At 44.2% G+C, this 22,493-nt stretch overlaps 1 protein-coding gene and 1 pseudogene across 4 annotated transcripts in view; both read left to right on the forward strand.

Moving 5' to 3' along the window:
- The window catches only part of CCNY (cyclin Y), a 218,041-nt gene extending 204,686 nt beyond the window's left edge, over window positions 1-13,355 (forward strand). For all 4 annotated transcript variants that reach the window (XM_063098704.1, XM_063098701.1, XM_063098702.1 and 1 more), the window contains 2 exons: window positions 7,492-7,654; window positions 9,969-13,355. In XM_063098704.1, coding sequence (XP_062954774.1) covers window positions 7,492-7,654; window positions 9,969-10,085 — 280 coding nt within the window. In that variant the 3' untranslated portion in view covers window positions 10,086-13,355. The remainder of the gene's footprint in view (window positions 1-7,491; window positions 7,655-9,968) is intronic.
- A 398-nt stretch (window positions 13,356-13,753) lies between these two features.
- LOC134381082 (dnaJ homolog subfamily C member 8-like) lies at window positions 13,754-15,372 on the forward strand (annotated as a pseudogene).
- Window positions 15,373-22,493: the final 7,121 nt, after the last annotated feature.

The following is a 22,493-nucleotide window of genomic DNA, read 5'->3' on the forward strand; positions in this document are numbered from 1 at the left end:
GAGACTGGGAGACTTTTGAGGAACATGTTTTAAAAAATCATAGATTACCTTGAAGAGTGTATTAGTCTGTTTCTGTTGCTTATAACAAAATACCTGGAACTAGGTGATTTGTAAGAAAACAAAATTTATTCCTTATAATTTCGAAGGCTGGGAAGTCCAAAGTCCAGGGAACACATCTGGTGAGAGTCTTGGTGGTGGCAGCAGTGACCGAGGGGTCTCACATGGCAGAAAATGGCAGAGCAGAGAGAGACTAACTTCTCACGTGCTCTTCTTTTAAAGCCCTCAGAACCACGTCCCTGACCACTGTTATTAATCCATTCACTATGGCATGGTCCTACAATCTAATCACCTTTTCAAGGCCCCACCTTTTAATTACCATAATAGGATTTCCTACCCTCAACAGTTACAGTGGGAATTAAGATTCTAATATATGAACTTTGGGGACACAATTCAATCAATCCACAGCAAAGAAGTTTTTGGTAGGAATATGGATGTTAAAGGCAATTCTGAGAGAGCACAGAAAGAAAAGAGGCAAACTATAGAGAAAGCTTCTATCATCTTAGAGATATCCATACATGCATTATCATGAACAGAATGTTGCTAGAAATATGAATGTTAAAGGTGCTTCTGGTGAGGTCTCAGACAGAAATGAGGAAGACATTATTGGAAACTGCCAGAAAGGTGATCCTTGTTACCAGGTGGCAAAGAACTTGACCAAGTTGTGATTTAGTGTTTTGTGGAAAGTAGAATGTTTAAGTACATTAGTACCCCCTTATGTGTAGTTTTGCTTTCTATGGTTTCAGTTACCTGCTATCAGCCACAGTCTGGAAACAGGTGAGTATGGTACAAGAATATAGTTAGAGAGGCCACAGTCACATAACTTTTATAACAGTATATTGTTGTAATTGTTCTATTTTATTATTAGATATTTTTGTTAATCTCTCACTGTACCTAATTTATAAATTAAATTTTTTTGTAGTATGTATGTATAGGAAAAAAGATAGTATTTGTAGGTTTCGGTACTACTGTGGTTTCAGGCATCCCCTGGGGATCTTAGAATGTATCCCTGGCAGATAAGGGGAACTACTGTAATGAACTTGGATATTTAGCTGAGGAGATTTCTAAGAAAAGTGTTGAAGGCACTGCCTGGTTCTCCTTGCTGCTTATAGTAAAATGTGAGAGGAGAGAGATTAATTGAAGAAGGAATTATTAAGTAAGAAGGAACCAAATCTTCAAGTTGAAGATTTAGAAAATCTCTATTTTCTAGTCATAGCCTACCCATGTTGCAAAAAATGAGAAAGTATGCTATGAAGAGAACACTGACAGTATTTGCTAAATAGATGATAGGCATAACTCTTGGATCCAATTAGCATCTCAGCAGAAGTGCTGCCAGCTTAGACTGAAGGGCACAGAGACAGGACAAAATGAAGTAAGGCTGTCAGACTTCTGGGAATCTACAGGCTAGGCCAGTAGAGCTATCTGGCTCTGACCTGGGTTATCCTTCAAGAAAAGGGAAGAATGATCCTGAAGGTGGATCAGAGGTCAGCAGAGCTATCACTGCCACCATAGGCCCAGCAGGCACAGTCCCCAAGGACAGGGCTATCTCCTCCTTGGCTCCCAGTGGGCCAGATGATAGAGCGTCAGCCAGATGATTTATTCTCAAGCCTTGAAATGTGATGGAATTTGTGTTGCTAGATTTCACACTTGAGACCTGTGACTTCTTTCTTCCTTCTGATTTCTCCCTTTTGGAAAGGGAATGTGCTATGCCTGTCCCAATTTGTATTTTAGTAGCAGATAACTTCTCTGGATTCACAGGCTCATAGCTGGAGGGGGATTTTGTCTCAGAATGAATCATACCTCTAGTTTCATTCATACCTGACTTAGATGATATCTAGATGACATTTTGGATTTGGAGTTGATGCTGGAATGGGTTAAGACTTTGGGGTTGTTGGGATGAGGTGAATGTATTTTGCATGGGAGATGGACATGAATTTTATAGTGTTTGAAGGCAGACTAATGAGGCTGAATTATGTCCCCCCAAATTCATATGTAAAGTTTTAACCCCCAGAACCTCAGAATGTAACCACATTTGAAGATAAGGTCTTTAAAGAGGCAATTAAGTTAAAATGGGGTTATTAAAATGGGCCCTAATCCCATACGATTGGTGTCCTAGAAGAACAGGTGGTTGGGACAAAGACCACACACAGAGGGAGGACCACATAAGACACAGGGAAGAGGTGGCCTAGGAGGGAGACCTCAGACTTCCAGCCTCCTGACTATGAGAAAATTAATTTCTGTTGTTTAAGTCTCCTAGTCTGTGACATTTTGTTATAGCACCGCTAGCAAACTAATAGAACCTGTAAACTTTATTGAAAGAAGAAATGAAATCCATTGCATTCTAGCAGCTATTCAGGATGTGCATGGTGCTGAACCAAGCTTGTGGAGATAGAAGCATCAACACAGAATCATACATTTACTGTTAGATTTTTTTTTTTTTTAATGAATGCTTAATTCAGTCTTTTCCAGCATAATTCTGTGAGTCCCCAAGAATCAGTGGAATTAGACAGCACTCAGCTGAATGGCTGAGGAAAAACAGTGACTCCCAGATACCCCTTTATGGGGAGCAGGAGCCGTATGGGGGCATCACTGGAAGCTGGGAGCTCTGGGCTAAGGTGAAGATGAGCAGGAGGCAGTGGTGTCCATTTTCCCAGCAGAACTTCAAAAACTGAACTGGGACAACACAGCCTCCTTCTTAGCAATCTGATCTGTGCCATGTGGGCCTTGCCCCAGGCTGGGCAGCATCCACACTGGAGTCTGAAAAGGCCTGGAACAGCTCTGAATTGCTCTCTCTGATGTGCTGTGTGAGAGGAGACGGGTAGCAACAGGAGGTTTGGACGGTCACCTGAGCGGCAGTCCTTACATGTGGTGTATTAGGTGAGCAGTCACTCCCAGCCGCAAATCCCACCTGGTTGTCCCAGAATGGGGGAGGTGTATGCCACATGGTTGTCGTTCTTGGCATGCTGTGCAAGTCTCCAGAGTCTTATAATCCTCCTCTTAAACTCTGCCTTCCAAGTGTCAAAGGAGCTGTGGGCGAGGGCTGGTGGGAGGCCTCTGGGAATGACAAGTCTCAGATCTACTGAAATCTCTGCCCTGTCAGGGTATGACCTGCCATATTTTTTCTAATAATCCCATCACTCAGAAAGAACAGTTGCTAACATTTTGATATATAACTTTCCAGTGTTTACATCTATTTTATTTTTGCAAAACTGCCCATATTGTACACGCTATTTATAACCTTTTTGCTACCTAGCAGTGTGTTAATCTTATATTATTAACCAGTGTTAATTTCCTGGCAGAGGCAAACACGAGCTTGGAGATTCCTTTGGAGCTCCTGACCATGGAGAGGGCTCAAAGTTTCGGATGGAAAGCTTTTTAAAATGTGTTTCTTGGTGCTGTTCACACTTCAGGCATCCTTCTGACCCCACTCTGCACCCTTCTTTCTGGCCTCACCTGTGTATCTGCACCCCACGGTGACCTTCCTGGTATTTCTGACCCCAAGTTAATCTCCAGCTCAAGGATCATCCAACAGTGGGGAGCTTAGAGTGCTGTCCTGTACCTTGGGACGGCGGGTTCTGGCTTGGAAGCAGCAGAGCATGTGAGCACAAAGCTGTGGGAGAGGTGGAAGAACATTTTAAGACAAGTGTTACTTGTAGGTAGAACGGTCAGGGGCAATGGGCCGTGCAGACAGAGTTCACCGAGGGCGGTCAGACTGCAGATTTGGGCTGACCTCGTGCGGGAAGACGGGCCACAGGCCAGTCTTTCTCTCACTGACACCAGCAACAAATGGTCACACCATCTCAGGCCAACTCTGAGTAACAAATGAGCCACAATTGCTGTGGATGGGAAAGGGAACAATGAAATTTGGTTGTGCAGAGTTCTGTTGGCAAAAATGCTATTTAAAAAAAAAAAAAAACCACCTTGGGGTTTGTCTGGGTTTTGCTTTGTTTTGCAGTAATCCTGTAAGGGTCATTTTTGTATGTAGACAAAGGAGTTCCGCCTGAGGAGAAGCCAGGTAACTTGTCTGAGTGTTGCATAGCAATAAGGAAGCAGAGCAGAGCCGTGGTCCCTCTGTAGATGCCTGGTGTCTGTCGTTTTTGGGTTTTTTTTATTGTGGTAAAAGTACGTTCACATTGTTGTGCGATCATCACCGTCATTCATCTTCAGAACTTTTTTATTTTCCCAAACTGAAACTCTACCCATTAAACACTAACTTGCCATTCCTCCCTCCTCCAGCCCCTGGCAACCACCATTCATTCTACTTTCTGTCTCTACGAATTTGACTTCTCTAGAATTTGACCACTTTACATAAGTGCAGCTGTACAGTATTTATCTTTCTGTGATTGGCTTATTTCACCAGCATAATGTCCTCAGGGTTCATCCATGTTGTAGCATGTGACAGAACTTCCTTTTTAAGGCTGAGTAATGTTTCATTGCATGTACGTGCCACATTTTGGTTATCCATTTATCCACTGACGGACACTTGGGCCGCTTCTACTTTGGGCTCACGTGAATAATGCTGCTGTGAACGTAGCTCTACAGATACCTCTTCAAGACCGTGCTTTCAATTCTTTTGGGTATATACACAGAGTGGGATTGCTGGGTTGGTACCTGGATTTTGAAGTGAGCTCAGTTTTTAGAAAAGCAGGCAGGATATAAATGATGAAAACAACTCTCCTAACTCCATTTTAGAGTCCTATTTTCAAGTTGCTAAATTGCACCAATTCAGTAGAGTTTCTGTGCAATGTTGATCTAATGTAACAGATACTTCTAAAATGTGTTTTTTGTTTATTGACTTGAATATGTTTCTTATAAAGTTTTACACCAGCACTATTTCATCATAATTATCCAAGCAAGGGCAGGAAATATCCATCAAGCCCATTCTCTCTGCACCACTGTTTGTTTTCTGATACTTTATCACATAGCAAGCTGTTAGATGTTCCTTTAAGATGTGCTGCTGCAGATTGGAAATTCAAATTTTGGAAATTATTTTTATTTTCTAAATCTTGCCTTAGTATGAAAAACTAAAATCCATATTTCTTCCAAAGCTTAACCAGAAACAGTTAAGAAACTCAAGCCCAGAAAAAAGTTGTACTGTTTTGAAGGAACCCTGGGAAAATGCCTCCTTATTCAAAACCAGGTTCCTTTTGACTTTGCTTATAGTGTATACCTTCTCCTGGAGTCTGTATACCATTTGGGGTAGGATTATTGGACTAATTCTCTTATAATGTTAAAACAAGATTTTCTTGGCACTGGGAGAATTAGTCACAAGCTCTGCAGTGACACCTTTTGGCCACCAGACGGCAGTCTGTCCACAGGCAGCTCACCTCCGCCCAGGACTGCTCCTTCTAGCCCATTTGCTTTGGTACTTCTGACTGCAGCAGGATTTTGGACACTCTTGTTTCATTAATATCTTATCTGGGCTCAAGTATTTCACAGGATGATCTCTTATTAAATCTCATTTAAATGAAGCATAAACAAAAGTTATTCAAAGTAAAAATTATCCCACATAAAAGTAATTTAAATTCCTTAAAAATATTTAGCACAGTATATACATGTGGAGCTTGTTAACTCCTTCACTAGGCTGTTTGGAAACAAGCCAGCCTGCTGTTTATCTGATTGAAATGCCTGAAAGTGTGTTCATTAGCGACTTGCTGAGGTTTCATGACTCATGCTCACTGTGGCTGCCTGCCCTTACCCGGATCCCAGCCTCCCTGCCCCTCCGCTTTCCTGCTCCTATCACCTGTCGTCACAGTCTCTGATCACTTAGTGCAGTGATTCACCAGGAGCAGGCTATGTGGAACTTGGGACACCATGGGGGACAGGGTGGTGCGGCATTAGTTTGAGGCCTGAAAACATCAGGGTCCGTGTGTACGAGGTCCAGAACTGGGACCCTCAGAGTTCAGGGGAGTCAGCGGAGTGTGACTTGGAATGCAGAAGCTGGGTCAGGATCAGGAGGCCTAAGGCTCCATTCGGGACAGGGCTTGTCAGCGTTCAGCTTCACTAATGGGAAGTGGTGACCAGTGTGTCCTGTCTTCCTGCGGTAGTGTGCAGGTGGTCTGAGTGGGCCCACTTTGCCAGAGATACCTTAGTTTCCCCTGCCAGCACTCCATGCTTCCCTAAACTGAGTTCTGCTCTCACTCGTACAGGAGGTCTTCTGTCAGGTACTGCGCTAGGAGTCAGCCATGCAAAATCGGTTGTCACAGTTCTTGGCTATGAAGAGACAAGAATGGAGACTGAGTTAAGCCAACAGTTACGGCATAGTGTGATAAAGGACAGAAGGAGGTGACAGTATAGTGCGCCATGGGCAGGCATCACCGGTGCTCCCTGGGGGAGGTGGCACCGAAACTGAGTGCCTGGCCCAGGACCAGCACCCAACAAATAGATCTGTGCATGAAGAAGCCCGCCACCCCCCACCCCCCACCCCAGGTAGTACCTACTGAGAAATAACCTACCTTGACAGGTGACTAATGAGGGAAGGTCTTAGAGCAGAAGTTTCAAAGTTTATCCTGGCTGCCCGTCATTCATTTTCATCCAAATGCAAATGGGTTGGCAGGGGAGGTCTTCACACCACCTCTGCCGACCTAGCACTTTGGTGGACGGCTTCTCAAAGTGTGGGTCGGGGACCAGCAGCCACGACATCACCATGGCTTGGGAACTTACTAGAAATGCAGAGTCTCAGGCCCCACCCCAGAAGCACGGAATCAAAGTCTGAGGATGCAGCCCGGCAGACTGTTCATCAGGCCCTCCAGGTGATTAGGGGTGCGTGCTTTTGGGGAACTACTGCTTTCGTTGTTGAGAGTTGGTGAGTTCCCTTTCTAAGAGACTGGGGCTGGGATTGGACACGTCCTCGTCCCTTCCTGTCCTCACCTTTTGCTTAGGGAAGCCCGTAGACAGTTGGTTCCTCCACTCTTTTCTCCCAAGAGGCAGGGAAGGGCCAGTGAGGAAATCCAGTCCTCTAGGTGTACAGAGGCTGAGGTTTTTCTTCTGAGCGTCCGTCCGTCTCTAGACCCTTCCTAGACTCCACTTGACAGCTCTTGACTGCTTCATCAGCACTTTTGAGCAGACTGCTCACGCTGGGATTGCAGCCAGGGCCTGCTGTGTGTGTGCTAGTACTCAGCGAAATCAATCACCCCGAAGCACTTCCTGGTGATCATCCCAGTTAATCAGGCCTCATCCTTCTGGGCACCAGATCAAGTGGATTTGGCTTATAATCCCAGTTTGGTGGTTAAACTGCAACTCTGGTGTCCAAGCAGGCAATTAATTAGATCACTTTTCTCCCTGGAGGATGCAATTCTCTGGAGTCTGGTCTCCAGCAGCTTGCCTCAGTGGCCCATGCAGCCTGGTGTGGCAGCTAAGCCTGCACTAGTGTGGGGGATTTTTTTGGTTTGTTTATTTTTTCTTACATGTACTATTTTTGTCTTTGCTTTGCAGGAATGAGCTAGAGCGACAGTTTCTTGAATTGCTCCAGTTCAACATCAATGTTCCTTCCAGCGTTTATGCCAAGTATTATTTTGATCTTCGTTCTCTGGCAGAAGCAAACAACCTGAGCTTTCCCTTGGAGCCCCTGAGCAGGGAGAGGGCTCACAAGCTTGAGGTATGATGCTTTAAAACATTGTGTTTGGGTACCCTGTTGCAGATGCATCGTCTGGGTTCCACAGAAGTGTGTGAGCACGTGGCAATTTCTCCCACTGTGGTTGTTGTAAAGTAAGGACAAGGCACCTGGATTTATAACTGGCCAGTTAATTTAGTTAACTATAATTTGTACAACTTCACATTTTAATAACTTTCCTAATATCAGTTTTTACTTAATGTGCACTGATTCTCTTTTGAAATCAAAGCTTTGTTTTAAAGCCATATTCTTATAGATAGGTTTTAAAAAAACAATTATAAGCCCACAAAAATGTATTTCCCAGCATGTACTTTTATAAGAAAAAGCTACGTATGTCCTCAACAGTTGAGATTCTGAAAAGGTTCGATTCTGCTTTTAATTTTTTTTTCCAAAATATTTTTTTCATAGCTCAGTTTGAGCTGCGACAAGCCGCACTGGTCTTGGTCTGGGTTCAGGGCCTTCAGTGTGAAGCTAGATGTCTCATCCCAGCATACTTGTATGCAGCTCAGCTTCATGTTTTCACCAGGCTCTTCCCATCTGACTTTGTGACAGAAGAGGTGGGATAGTAAGCAGGACCATCAGTGAGCACCTCTTCTGCAGAGAGTGTGTGCTGAGGCCTCTGGACCTTTGTCCCTGGGCATCACCTTGGTTTCCCCTTTAGAGCCTTGGACCAAAGTGGTAGTTGGTGCAGTTATGTCCCAAGCTTAGTGAGACCCAACATGTCCTCATGCTGCTCACCTGACTGTCCATCCCAAGTGGAATGGACAGGGCCAAGATGGACCACGCGGTGGTCCAACAAGGTTAATAGCCGTGTACAAGACAAAGTCTCAATGTAGGAGGAAGACAGTTATAATGGACTGCAGGCTCAAGAAAGCAAAATTTTTTAATAAAAATTTTTAAAGTGTGTAATATGTTAACCCCAAGAAGGAAACTTAGGAAAACTCTGGAAAAGACTGGGTGTATAGCACTGGCTTTAAAATAAAAATCCAGCGAGGTGTTCAGAAGTCACCTATTTTGCTGTAATTGTGCACCAGCCATTGGAAAGAACACACTGTTGAGTCTCTTGTTTCTCACCTATTCAAGAGGAACAATGGAGAACCCTCCCTCTAAAGGATTTGCTCCAAGGCAAATGCTGTCAAACCCTCACAAGCACATCTGTGACACAGAATTCGGATTTCCCAGTGAGCGCGAGCCCCTCGCAGCCTGTGCTGCAGCCCTGGCACCCCCAGTGTGCCGACATGGGCTCCAGTCACTCCTTCAGTGCTGGGAGAGGAGCTTGGAGCTCCTGGCAGTCGCTTAGCCCCTCAGGAAAGCAGGTCTGTGTTCTCCACTGGACAGAAGCTAGTGCTGCAGGTCAGCCAAACCATCAGAGCGTGGGCTGGCTGAGATTGGTGGCACTGGGCCTGCTGCTCCCTCCATTGCATTTGTCTGAGTGCAGAGAATGGAGAACTTGGCTGCTTCTGGGGCTGCCCTGCCACGTGCCCGCTGGGCGTACCGGGGCAGGCTGAAAGGCCAGTCATGTCCTGACAAGGCTGTTCTTTCTCTTCTCCTAATACCTGGAGCCTTCCCAAGACTCAGGCCATTGCCCCCACAGGACAGGCTGTCTCACCCTTTGTCACCTAGTGCTGGAAACCTTGCTCCTGGCCAAGGCACTCCCCGCCAACGGCAGAATGTTGCTCATCTCTACATCTCGGGTTTCTGTGATCCTCTCCTGGTTCCCTACCTTGGCGAGCATCTTTTTCTGCTCTGAGTCTCTAGTTAGTGGCACAGCCGCAGCTGCCAGTTGCTGCCAAGCACTGAACTCCCCTCCCAGCGAGGCTCGGCTCGAAGCTCTTGTGCTTCACAGCAGCCCCGCGGGGAAGGGGCTGTGACTGCCCGCCGTGTCCACGAGGGTGCGAATGATTCCAGAGTGGGTACAAGCCTGAGCTCACGCATCCCTCTGTGGGGCACCAACGTTGTGCTCAGTCTGGCTGACCCGCAGGCTGCATGCACTGTTTTGTGATTATGTCACATGCTGGCATTCTTTTCTCAGTTAGACTGTGAGCACTTGCGGAAAGGGGGACTATGTCCACACTTCCCTGGTATCCCCACTGCAGCCTGCAGAGACCTTGGCTTGGGGTGCCAACTCCACAGGGGTGGGGACTCTTGTCAGTTTTGCTGATGAAGTGTCCTTGCTATCTAGAGCGATGCTGGCACACACAGGTGCTGGCATATGTTTACCGAGTGGCAGGTGGGGGCACTTTGGTGGCACTTGCTCCTGAATCCAGCCCTGACCTGAATTGTTTCTCTTGCCCCTCAGGCCATCTCTCGCCTCTGCGAGGACAAGTACAAGGACCTGAGAAGACCCACGAGGAAGCGGTCAGCAAGTGCTGACAATCTGGCTCTGCCACGGTGGTCCCCGGCCATCATCTCCTAACCGCACACGTCCCGTGGAGGCCCTATCATCCCTCACTTTCTCCTTTAGTTTGAGAAAAAACAGACTTGGGATGGTTTTGTTTTTGTTTTTTCCTTTCCTTTTCTTGTTTAGCTCATAACTCCGTCAGGCTGCCTTGGTGACCCCCTCTGTGCTGTGTGGCCCGCACACAGCAAGGCTTCAATTGTCATCAGTATTCTGGAAATCCTGTGTGACGCCTTTCCCCACCATCACTAACAGCACTTCCTTCATGGAGGAAGCAGACTGTCATCCTGGAGGAGGAAGTGAGGGGAAGGGAAAGTCGTGGAGAGGCAGGGAAATGGTTCGGTGGCTCAGCCGTTTCTTAAGTCCCCGTCTGGTCAGTAGCCGATAGGACGGAAGCCACAGCAGTAGATAACAAAGTCGGATGTGCATTAATGACACAAGTGCCGCCTGCACCAGCCCCGTGCGGGTCAGTGTGTTCTGTAAGACTTCCTGCATTCCTTCGAGCTGCTTTTCTGGGATTTGGGGGATCTTTGTTTGTTTGATTTTGTTCTGTTTTGGTTTTAGTCCCACAGAGCAGAGAATATAGTTTGTACCCACCATGGCACAGACATCCAAATAAATAGTACTGGTTGTTTCTCTCTGCACCATTTTTGCAAGCTGTCTTCTGAGCCTCCTTCCTCAAAAGTGGGATGTGCTTGTTATATTTCTGTACATCTTTATTTTATACGTGTTTCTTCAACAGTGGCAAAATTAACTTGACTGTAGTACTAAACCAAAAGTATCCATTTCCCTGTTTATTCCTCACCCCGAGAAAATTCTAGATCACATGGGTGCTTGTGCCTTCTGATTTTCTTGCAGTTTTTTTCTCTTACCTGAAGTTGTAATTACAAAATCAGTCTGACTTTGTGGGCTGAAGGAAACAATTTGCAGCAAAGGGTATCCTTTGGATGGGAATTTTTGGAGAGAGCCAGGTGTTTGCCTGAAGTTACTGAGCAGGAACCGTTTCTTTGTACTCCCTGCCTAGTTCATTCCTCTACTTCCAGCGTCCATTGTTGCAAGCAATATTCTTCTCAATTTTTATATGTTTACTTTAAATCAAAGTTAGTCTATTTGTATAAAATTTTTTAAAAATCTAAAATAAAAAAAACAAAGGTGGGCGGGTGTTTCAGTGGGAAGATTGTTGAAATGTTACTATTTACTGAGGTATTTTTCTCAGAATGATTGAATAAAAAAACTCAACTTGCGTTTTCATTTGTGGGTGCTTAGAGAAGTTATGCAGAATTCAAACTGTGAAGGTTTCAGCTTCATTCATCATGACCGCACTTCACTTTCTGATTGACTCCCCTGATTTCCTTACGGGCCAGATGAGAATCTTTTATATCTAGTAAAACAAAAGGTTTAATATAGAACATCAGATAGGAAATTTGATATTAAGTCTACGAATCTGAGTCATGAATGCATATAACGCTTTGGGTTTTTGCATATTTCCTTAGGTTATAATGACAGAGGCTTCTGAGTTCTTGCTTTTTTCAAGTCTCTGTGAGGCAAATGGCAGCAGATGCTGTGTTTCACCTTCCTCCTACGTGAGCTTGGAAAACTTTGAAATCTTGTATTAATTAGTGTTGAGTACCCTAAAACCATACACCTGATCCCCAAACATGTCTGCTCTCAATGAAATGTGCTTTGAAATGGAAGAGACTCAGAAAGTCATGATCCCAAGAACACCAAGCCAAAAGTGCTAGTCAGGTTTCAGTGAAATTTGTATTTTACAGAAACATCACTTTGGGGGTCAGAAATATCAAGTTCTTTCTGGCCTAAAGTTTAAAATGCAAACAAGCAAAATATGAAAAGTTAATTACCTTTCCATTGTAATTGTGTTGATACACTCTGTGTGGGTACCAAAATGAGCTTCTCTCTTCAAGTAAGAGTTGGATTTAGAACTTTGAATACAGATCTAAAAATGTAGAAAATATCATTTTATATTCCCTAATCTATATAGCTTGAAAAGGGACATATTTTCTTAGATGAATATGAATACCTCTTAAACATAAATTAGTTCCTCTCATGTAAAATATCTTATTTTACCAATCCATTTCAGGAAAGAGGTTCTGCTGCCTTTATAGCAGAAATCTTATTTTTATCCCTTTCATTTGAATGAGAGATTTGAAAATTGAATTATGTAAATATTTCAATGCATCTGCTATTATTTTGTGGAGTTTATTAAAACTACTTTCAAAAATTGTATAGTCTATTTATTGTATGTATGTACATACAGTCTGATACCTAAAATTTCAAGTGGATTCCGTAAAACCTGGCTCAGTCCTGTTGAGATTATTGAATATTGTTTTAGCCTTGTACACTGGACTCTACCTCTGTATAGGAAAATTTTCCATGTTCATTAATTAGTGTTGATCTATATTAATTGGTTATGTTTCTTGCATTAAGGATTTTTAAAACTCTGCTGTAAGTGTAGATTTTAGTTTTACTTTTGCAGTATGAATCATTTGATACATAGGTAGACACTTCAGGTTTGTTTTATTTTATTTTTCTATGATAAAGACTTAGGTTCTGTTCTCTGGTTTGTTCTAAGTTTGCCAAAACAAAACTCAAAACTAGTACAGTACCTATTGATAAATCGTAGTGACTGTAATTTGTTTGCAAGGTGATACAGTGCCCTGCAATTAAAGCTGGATTGCTATTTAGGAGCACATTGTCTTAGTTTTTGAATGAAGAGTTTTCGTCATTAATGAAGGATGAAGAAAGCCACACAATTTGTTGACTTTAATTTTTGACTGACTTGAACAACAAATAAAGTCATTGGGACAATAAATGTATATCCCGATGAATTTTTTTGGCTTGTTTTACTTTTTTTTTTAACTAGGAAAAAGGAAAGATGTCAGGGTTTAAACCAAATTGGAGGGTAAGTTGAGAGATCCCACCGGATCTGGGATGGGCGCCCTGGCTGTCATGCGCTAGCTGAGGCCAGTGGCAGAGCCTGGCGCTGTTGTCTGTCTCCTCTTCTGGTCTAGCTGTCCTGCGTTTCTTCTCTTTCTGTGTGGCAGGGCCGTCTCCATCTTGGGGTCTCCCTTGGTTCTGGGGATTTTGATCCTCAGCTGAGCTGCAAAGAAGAATTTTGGGAGAGAGTGATTTTGACTTTTCTTGCTGCTTTTGGTAACCTGTCACCTGGGGCCATATTTTACAGATTTGAATTTTTAAAAAAATAAAATATGATTCTTGGTTCATTGTAGGTATTTAACAAGTGTTAAATAAATATATGCATAGAACAAATAGTGCCTGCCTTCCTGCTGTATTTTTTGAGATGTTGAGATAAACTTCTGCAGTTCTTGTGGACACTGAGTGAACCAGTTCTTTATAAGAGCAGTGGTAAAAGTGGTATTAGCCCTGTAAGACTTGAATGATTCATGGAAATCTGAGACCTACTTAGAAACCTCCAGCAATGGAGACAGTTGTACAGTAGAGACTGAATAGAGCACATCACTTTTATGTCAATATCCTGTTTAATTACTATTTCCTTTGACATTATTGAAGTCAGCATCTCAAGACTTATGTTGGGTGGGTCTTAAAGATTTGGATGATCTTCTGAAAAGCCAAGCATAGAGAGCTCCTACCTTTTCTTTGGAAAAGAGAAGAAAATAGGAAACATGCCCTGGAGCTGAGATGCGAAAATGTTACTTAAGGGGTTTTATAGCTTAAGCTATATGGACTACACGGAAAGTCCTACGAACAGCTTCGTTAAGATGGTGATTTGTTGCTACTGAATGGAAAGGCTTACGAGGGACCTGTTGCACCTGAAAACAGATTGCCTCCCACAGGTGCCAAACAGGCCCCACTGGTGAGGAACACAGATTTTAAGGCCAGTGGGAAACTGCTGAAGGGTTTAGATAGTATCATTTATTTACCAGTGGGGTTCTGGTGCTCAGGGAACGAATATGATGTAGGAAGCATGGTTTCTGCCTTTTCGCTCACAAGCGGAAGGGAGGGAAGAGCCCTTCATAGATTAGACGTAGCGAAAGAACAGCTAGCAAAGTCACGAGACTCCACTTACTGCTGGCGAGGCTTATGCCTTCCCGTGTCAGTCAATTTGTTACAGATTATGTGTTTATGAAGTTAGTCAAAATACTGAATACCTATGATCTTGCCAGGCATTGTACACAATGGGACTATATCAGGACTAAAAAGCGTGGCCCCTGCCCTCACAAAGCTGCATTGATTTGGGCTGGATCAATGACTCTGACATGACAATAATGATAGTAGACACTTTATCCTCTCCTGCGCATGAAGCAGAATATCTGAACCTGCCTCTGGTAATAGAAATATATACAAAGTGCTTCTTGACTATCGTTTCTTCCTGCAGGCATTCATGGGGTCTACAATCATTTAGTGTTATATATCCATTTTTTGGGTTCCTTGAAGCTAATGCGATTGCTACCAAGAAAATGTAGGAGGAACAACTGAAAAATGATTAATAAGAATTCAGCAAGATGACAGTTACAGGATCACTGTACAAACACTGGCAGCTGACGTGGTAGCTTTGGGCTGGGATACGGTGGCTTTGGGCTGGGACACGGTGGCTTTGGGAGGGCACGGGGCTTCATGCGGCCAAGACGGCACAGGGGAAGCGTTTCTCATGTTCTCCAGTGAGGTGAACAGAGGAGAGAGATTTGGCTCTAACGTCCAGAAGTCAGACTGAAAGATCGACCTGTCCTGGTTCCTCTGCAGTTCGAACCCATTTGAGGTTCTTCAGACCGATCCTCAAGAGACAGATAAATACAAAAGAGGTTTCGGCGGTTATCCATGTGCATCCTGACCAAAAGCAAGGTGATGCTGACAGAGCACAAAAGACTTGAAGCTGTGGACAAAGCTTACAAGTTGCTACTGGATCAGGAACAGAAGAAGAGGGCCCTGCATGCAATTCAGACAAAAGAGTGGGCGGAACCACTGTGAAAGAGCGAAACACAAGGAAGGAAAACTGCAAACGGAGAGGTGTTCCTGAGCTGTTCACACACGCAGTGAGTGTGTCAACAGCCCAGAAGCTCTTTGCTGAGCTGGAAATTAAAAGGAGCGAGAGAGAAGCCCGAGAGGAGCCCGAGAGGAAACGACAACGGGCAGAAGAGATTGAGGCTCGAGAATGAGCTAAATGAGAAATGGCATGGCAGAAAAACAGGAGTCGAGATGGTTGTGTGGACAGCTGGCGAGCTTGCCAGCAAATACAAAGGGGAAGACCGAGAAGGAAAATCGGACCTTCCTGAGACTCCTGAAAGTGAAAATGGAGCAGCCTGAGTGACCATCGGGGGTCACAGAACCTTCCCCAGGCACCTCCCGTTCTGCTTTAAGGATTCATTCTTCCCTCCCACTTCCACCCCACCCCAGAGCAGTATTTGCTTTTTAGTCCATTTTGTTTTCAATGCAATTTAATATCAATCAGAGTAATCCTTCTGTACGTTGAAATTAGGGGCTGTGTTTTAAAAAATACCATGCCTATCCCCCTAGAACGACTGGGATTGGAAGGTGCTGCCACCGATGCCTTCTCTTCCCATAGCCTTTAACTTGTGTTTTGTACTTCACTGAATTGTGAGGGTTAGAAACTTTATGTATAGTTTGTGGAAATCATCCAATTAAACATATTGCTTTTTAAAAAACTGATTGACAGCTTTCCAGTTCACCAGCAATAACTAGAGGATATAACAGAGAAAAGATGCCATTCAAAATAGCAACACATTACAACATATCCAAAAACAAAAAAGTGCTTACAATGTGTCCAGAACAGCTTAAGCATTTAGCACATGTTTATTCAATCCTCATCACAGTTTTATAAGGTAGCTGCTGCTATTTCTGAATGAGGATGTTTAGGCTTGGAATTTCCTGGCCAGTAAATGGTATAGCTGGAAAGCCTGACTGTACAGGATATTTTTAATCACCGTGCTATGTGGTATTTCACTGCCATTGATAGGAAAAAATAAATAAAACTGAAAAAACGTGCTATCGGGGGTTGGATAGCGTTCCCTCAAAATTCATGCCAACGCAAAACCTATAGATATGACCTTAATTGGAAATGGGGTCTTTGCAGATATAATTAGTTAAAATGAGGTGACACTGGGTTAGAGTGAGCGCTAAATCCAGTGACTGGTGTCTCTGTAAGGAGATAGATTTGGAGATGCAGACACAAGGAGACAGACACATGGACAGCACCACGTGAGGATGGAGGCAGATATTGGAATCATGCAGCTGCCGAGGACCACAGGGATTGCTGGGGCCACCAGAAGCTGGAAAAGGCAAGGAAGAATTCTTCCCTGGAGCTCTGAGAGTGTGGCCCTGCTGACACCTGATTTGAGACTTCTGAGCTCTAAAACTGAGAGTATACTCGTATTGTAAGCCGTTCAGTATGCGGACACTTGTTATGTCAGCTCTAGGAAACCAACACACTTGCAGTACCTAAATAAAGAAAATGCTGAACTTTCCTGGCGGTCATCAAAAAACCTGAACAGAGGAGATGGACAGTGTTCCTGAGTGGGAAGTCACGGTACTGTAAAAGTGTCACATCTCCACTTTATTCCCCCTGTCTCCCCTTTGTCCAGTGTAGTCCCCCCCCACTCTTCTCTTTGCCATGTGTAGTCTAAGGATACCAATTTCTGTCCCAATTTGGGACCTTTCTCTGAGCTGTTATTCTGTCTGGCATATTTGCCCCTGGAAACTTGCATGGCGAATTCTTCTCATTCAGACATCTGCTTCAATGTCATGCCCTCTTCGGGGCCTTCTCTGACCCCAGCCCCCGTAGGAGGAAAGCCTCCCTGTTGCTCTCACCTCTGGTCCTTGCATAGTGCTCGTCACTGCCAGTCTTGTTCATTTGTTCACTCATTCCCTGCTGCACCCCAGCACTCAACACATGTCGTGCCCTTTAGTGAGTGTCACGTGAGGGAGTGGATGGCCTGGTGCACAAGTCCAGAGAATAAGAAGTTAAGCCGTAGCCAAAGTAATCTTGAGCAAAAGGAACAAAGATAGAGGCATCACGCAGGAAGACATACAGATGGCCAACAGGTGTATGAAAAACTGCTCATCACTGATCATCAGGGAAAAGGAAATTAAAACAACAATGGGACATCACCTCACACCTGTTAGAATGGCCATCGTCCAGAAGACTAAAGGTGCACTTGCCTTTTTGATAGTAGCCATTCTATGGAATGGTGTGGAGAAAATAGAGAAAAGGGAACTCTTGTGTACTGTTGGTGGGAAATGTAAATTAATACAGCCATTATGGGAAAAAACTAGAATTATCCACTTCTGTGTATACATCCAAAGGAATTGAAACTAGAATGCCAAAGAGATATCTGCACTCCCGTGGACATTGCAGCATTATTTGCAATAGTTAAGACATGGTAGTACCTAGGTGTCCATCATCAGATGAATGCATAAGGAAAATGTGTTATATACACACACTAGAATACTATTCGGCCTTAAAAATGAAAATTTTGTTATTTGCAGCAACATGGATGAACCTGGAGGAGATTATGCTAAGTGAAACAAGCTGAGCACAGAAAGACAAACTGCACGATCTCACATGTGGAATCTAAAAAGGTCAAACTCAGAGAGTGAGTGGTGGTTATCAGAGGCCGGGGGTGGGAGGGGAGAGAGGATGGGAAAAGGGGAGATATCGGTCAAAGGATGCAAAGTTTCAGATAGGAGGACGAGCTGTAGTGATCTATTGCACAGAACAGTGACTGCAATAAATAATAAGGCATTGTGCATTTCAAAATTGCTAAAAGTAGATTTCAAATGTTTTCACCACAAAAAAAGCATGTGAAGTGATGGGTTTGTTAATTAGATTAATCATTCCACAATGTAAATGTACCAAAACATCACATTATATCTCCCAAATATATACAATTTTTATATGTCAATTTTAAGTAAAGTTGAACCATGAGGCAGCTTAAGGAAAGAAGCAGTTTGAACTGGGTGTGTGTAGAATCTGGATAAGTGGGAAAGGAATTCCAGCCCAGGAAATGCGTGAGCTGAGTGCCCGAGTCAGGAATTCCCCTGCCTGCCCGCTCTCTGCGTTGCGGAGGGGCAGTGTCAGGCAGAGATGAGTCTCGGCAGAGATGTACGTAGCGAGCATGGGAGACTCTGGAAGTCAGCCAAGGAAGTTTGAACGGTGTCATTCAGTCTACAAATATCTGCCTTAAAGTAACATTTTTTAAGAGACATATATACTGATCTCTCATATTTTGAGGCACTTGCAATTTGCAGTTTTAAATTGATGAATTTCTTCTTCTCAGCAGCTCCCTGATGTAGGTAGAGCAGGTGTTATCTCTGTTGTTTTCCAGATGGAGCTGAAGTCCAGAAAGGATAAGTAGCTTTGCAAAGGTCACATGGTCAGCAACCAGCAGGTTGTTCGGTTCATCTACAGCAGGCCCTAAAATCTCAGAGCGAGGCAAGCTACACCTGTCTCACGAATCTCCGTGTGCACTGTCCTTGGAAAAGAGACAGCTGCAGTATTTTAGCTTTTTAAAAAAATACTGAGCAAAAAACCGTAGCTATAAGCATGAATGGTCCCCAGGGATCCTGTTATTTTTATGGTTGCTAAATATAGAAATCACACAGACGGTGGGTCTGGCCTTTTAATGGCATTTTACAGAAGTCTAAGAGTTGCAAAAATTTCTGCTTGGCTTTCAAGCCATATCCCCTTCCCATCAAGCTCAGTTTAAGCGCTTCAGAGAGCCTGGAAACTTGGGGGTTGCATGTGCAGCCACCACCACCCCCTCCCCTGATTTCCACGGCCCCTTCTGTAGTGCGCATGGGTCCTGCTCAACCGTGGCTTTGTTTTTATGTACTTGCAGTCTCTCATTTTTAAGTGTGACATGCTTTTTCTAGCTCAAAATTTGCTCAGCCTCCAACTTTTATTGGATGTCGTAGTATGGGTTGATCTTCCTCAATATTCGTGTCTCAGCTCAAAAGTCATCTCTTCACTGGCCTTTTCTGGCCACCTCATCTTAAGTAGCACCAGTCCTTATGTCTCACCCCATCACTGTTAGCCTTCCTCATCTGGTGTCTTTCATGGCATGCCATCATCTGATAGTGCCCTGCTTGTTTACTAGGGTCTGAGTTGTCTGTCTCCCCATCAAAGGCAGAGCCTACCACCCCCCATCTGTAACAGAAAGCTGACTTCATTGCTGAGCACGGGAGAGCTGGTCAGGTGCAGTCGGAGCGAAAGGGGGAGTGGATCTCACGTAGGGCATTAGAAAGAGTGGAGTGCAGGGATCTCAGTATCCAGAGCACGTAGTCACTGAAGGGAGACTGTTGCTAATTGCCTGGCCCTGGCTACTGATGGGAAGTTCCTGTAGATCAGTGAGAATGGGTTTTACTCCAGTTCTGGTGGTCACTTGTTGCTATAGCCAAATAAGCAGTCCTTCCCAGGAGAACAGAAACTTTTTATCCCCCGTGCTCCGTCAAGGCTCATAAGCTTTACAAAATCAAGGATTTTGTCTTGTTCACCACTGTATTCCAGATCTTGGAAAAATGCCCGTGCTAGGCACTCAGTAAGTATTTGCTGAATGGATGGGTGAATAACTTAATGGAGAGCTGGCCTCAGCTTCTCCTGTGCTGGATGGGCCTGTGAGATCCGAACTTTGAAGAATTGACTGAAGATGAAAGATGGAGCTGACGTTACTTTGTATTCTAGAAGGCAGAACTGGAGCCAGTGGGCAGTAGAAGTTACCAAGACATGGATTTCTGCTCGCTATGAGGAAGACCCTGTAAGAGTTACATCTGTTCAGAGGATGAAATGGTAGCCTTGTCGTGGTGTTGATTGAGAATGGTGTTAATCAGCGGTTATCATTGCCAACTTCCAGTGGCACAGTCCTTTCATACCGTGAACTCCTCTGTGGACCCTCAGTCTACACAGGACAGACACACAAGACACACATGGATCTGCTTTAGTGGAAGGATTGCAGAGATCCAAGTTCACCATTTAGCCATCCCTGAAAAACCGTGATCAGACCCTAAGGTTCTAAGAAACAAGTGTGAGAATCACTCCTTCCATTATTTTGAAAATTCCCCAACTATCTTATGCAGTGGGTATTATTTCCTCCACTTTCCAATTGAGAAAATGTAGGGGGAAAGAAGGTAATTAGCTTAAGAGTACCAGAGCGAGAATTGGAACCCACACGGGTCTGATTCTTAAATTCACCTCCCAATGGGGTGAAATGGCCCTGTCTGTTTTTAAAAAAGGAAGTCCGCTGGGTAAAGAACAAACTCCGTGTGATTTCTTGGATTTTCAGATTCTGTCTGTTAATTGTGCCTCTTTAGAAATCCTGGTGACATATTTATTAATGACCAAGATGAATCAAGAAAATATTGCTTTAAAAATCTTGTGAGTGCAAATTCGGTGCTCGAAAGCAACTGAGTAAATACAAAAGGATTTTCCCACTGGCCACTGGACAATTTATTAGAGAGCCTAGTACTGAATCCAGTTAAAATATCTTCCCATCCGCTGCCTCATTAGGCGTCCAGTTTGTTAATCCACAGTGCCTTCATCATTAACTTCCTGCTCCAATAAGTGGGGCTTTGAAAGGCCCTCTGGTTGGTACAGGACAAAGCATTTTGCATGAGAAATTGTACATTTGTGGGTGTTTGAGGTTTTTGGCTCTGATTACAACATCTTATCTATTTACTCACCAGTCAATAGCAGAAATTGCTCACAACAGAGCATACTGAATCCTGTATTTTATTACCTCTGCTAGAAGATCTTTACTTTTGCAAATTGCTTGACTCATCCCATCATAAAACTTTACTAAAGCTATAATTGTGTTACAAATATAAGCTCTAAGGACCCTGCAAAAATAGAAAAATTTAATACTAACAGGGGAAGATAGACTCTAAGTCCTCCCTGCACTATTTTTCTCTCCCCAGGCCTGTTCTTTTTAGTTTGCAGAGAATGCACATCTAGCCACAGGAGATAGATGTCCGTGGTACCCAATTAGCCTAACTTGGAGCAACAGCAAACTCATTCCACTACTTTCCCTGATCAGGGTCCACGGTGGTCTTTGTGCAACTTCCCCTGAATCTCCGTGATTGAGTCTCTTGGAACCAAATACTGAGGAAATCAGAATGTCCCTAGTTGTTGAAATAGCTTTGATTTTGTGAATGAATATTTTCACATCCTTGTGCGTCGTGTTTTCTATGTAATCTGCTATAAAGTAAGAAGAGTTGTGGTATTAAATTACATTAAGACGTTTCTACACCCAGATTCTGCCTGCATATGATACTTGTCCGACTAAATGAGTTCTATTCTTAAGCCCTCAGATCAAAGAGTTGTCAGCTTTAGATGAATTAGATTGACAACTTGGTACTCCCATGGAAATCGTGTGGCCATTAGGGACAGCCTGTTAGCAGGAAAATGTCCCAAAATAGCTGGAGCAACTGGGCATAGCACAGGATTTTCCAGCACTGCAGCTCATTTATTTAGAGCCCAGGCCAAAGGCTGAATGCTCAGTCCTTGGGGGAGGGAGGGGCTTCTAGAATGGCACAGATAAAGGCCCAGGCTTGGAGGTACCAGCTTGATGAGAGCTGACTCATTTCTGAAAATCAATTCAATGTTTATTCAAGAGGTCTTACTGACTCCAATCCTCCAGCTTTTCTTGGAGGAAGCCACCCAAAGCAAACCAAGTGCCACCCACCGAGCCTCATTCCTCACCAATCCCCAGGAGGCCCAAGGGTTGGAAGAAAGGGTTGCCGCAGCCTCCCAGTGATGGTTGGTGGAGAAAAGGAGTTTGTAACAAAGTGGTGGGTGTGGAAAGCCTGCCTTGCTGCCTGAGGCGCCTCACCTCACTCTTGGTAGCTAAGAAGGCTTGAACAGGCAGCTTCCAGTACAGACGGGGAAGCTGCGTGTGGAGTGTGTGATGCCTTATATACCAAAGCCAAGGTCTCACTGTCCATCTCCAAGAAGGGAAGCTGCATTTGGTGAGAAGCTGCAAAGCAAGTGATAATGATGGAAACTTAGTGTTACAAAATTGAGGAAATGCCTCCATTAAATGAAATGAAATGCATTAAATTAAATGCAGGCCATTAAACAGTCGGCCTCCACCTGGGCCTAGGTCTAGGTCTAGGTCTAGGTCTAGGTCTTCATCTCCAGACCAGGCTACTCTCACATCTCTGCTTGGCCGAGGCCACCCTTCCTCCCTCCCGAGGCCTCTGCCTCACACCCACTCCTTCTCTCCAGTGCCCATCTCAATGAAGGCAGCCCTGCCTGCCCAGTTGCCCAGGCCGGGGACACTTCCTCCTCAGACCCTCCCCACCCCACCCCACACACCCTTGCCCATTACTGTCCATTGCCACCTCAGTACCCCTTGGTTCCGTCGGCCTCTCTCACTAACCCAAGTCAGATTCTGTCATCTCTTCCCCAGGATCAGCATG

Source organism: Cynocephalus volans, chromosome 6 (genome assembly GCF_027409185.1).
Source record: "Cynocephalus volans isolate mCynVol1 chromosome 6, mCynVol1.pri, whole genome shotgun sequence".
In the NCBI taxonomy this organism is placed as follows: domain Eukaryota; kingdom Metazoa; phylum Chordata; class Mammalia; order Dermoptera; family Cynocephalidae; genus Cynocephalus; species Cynocephalus volans.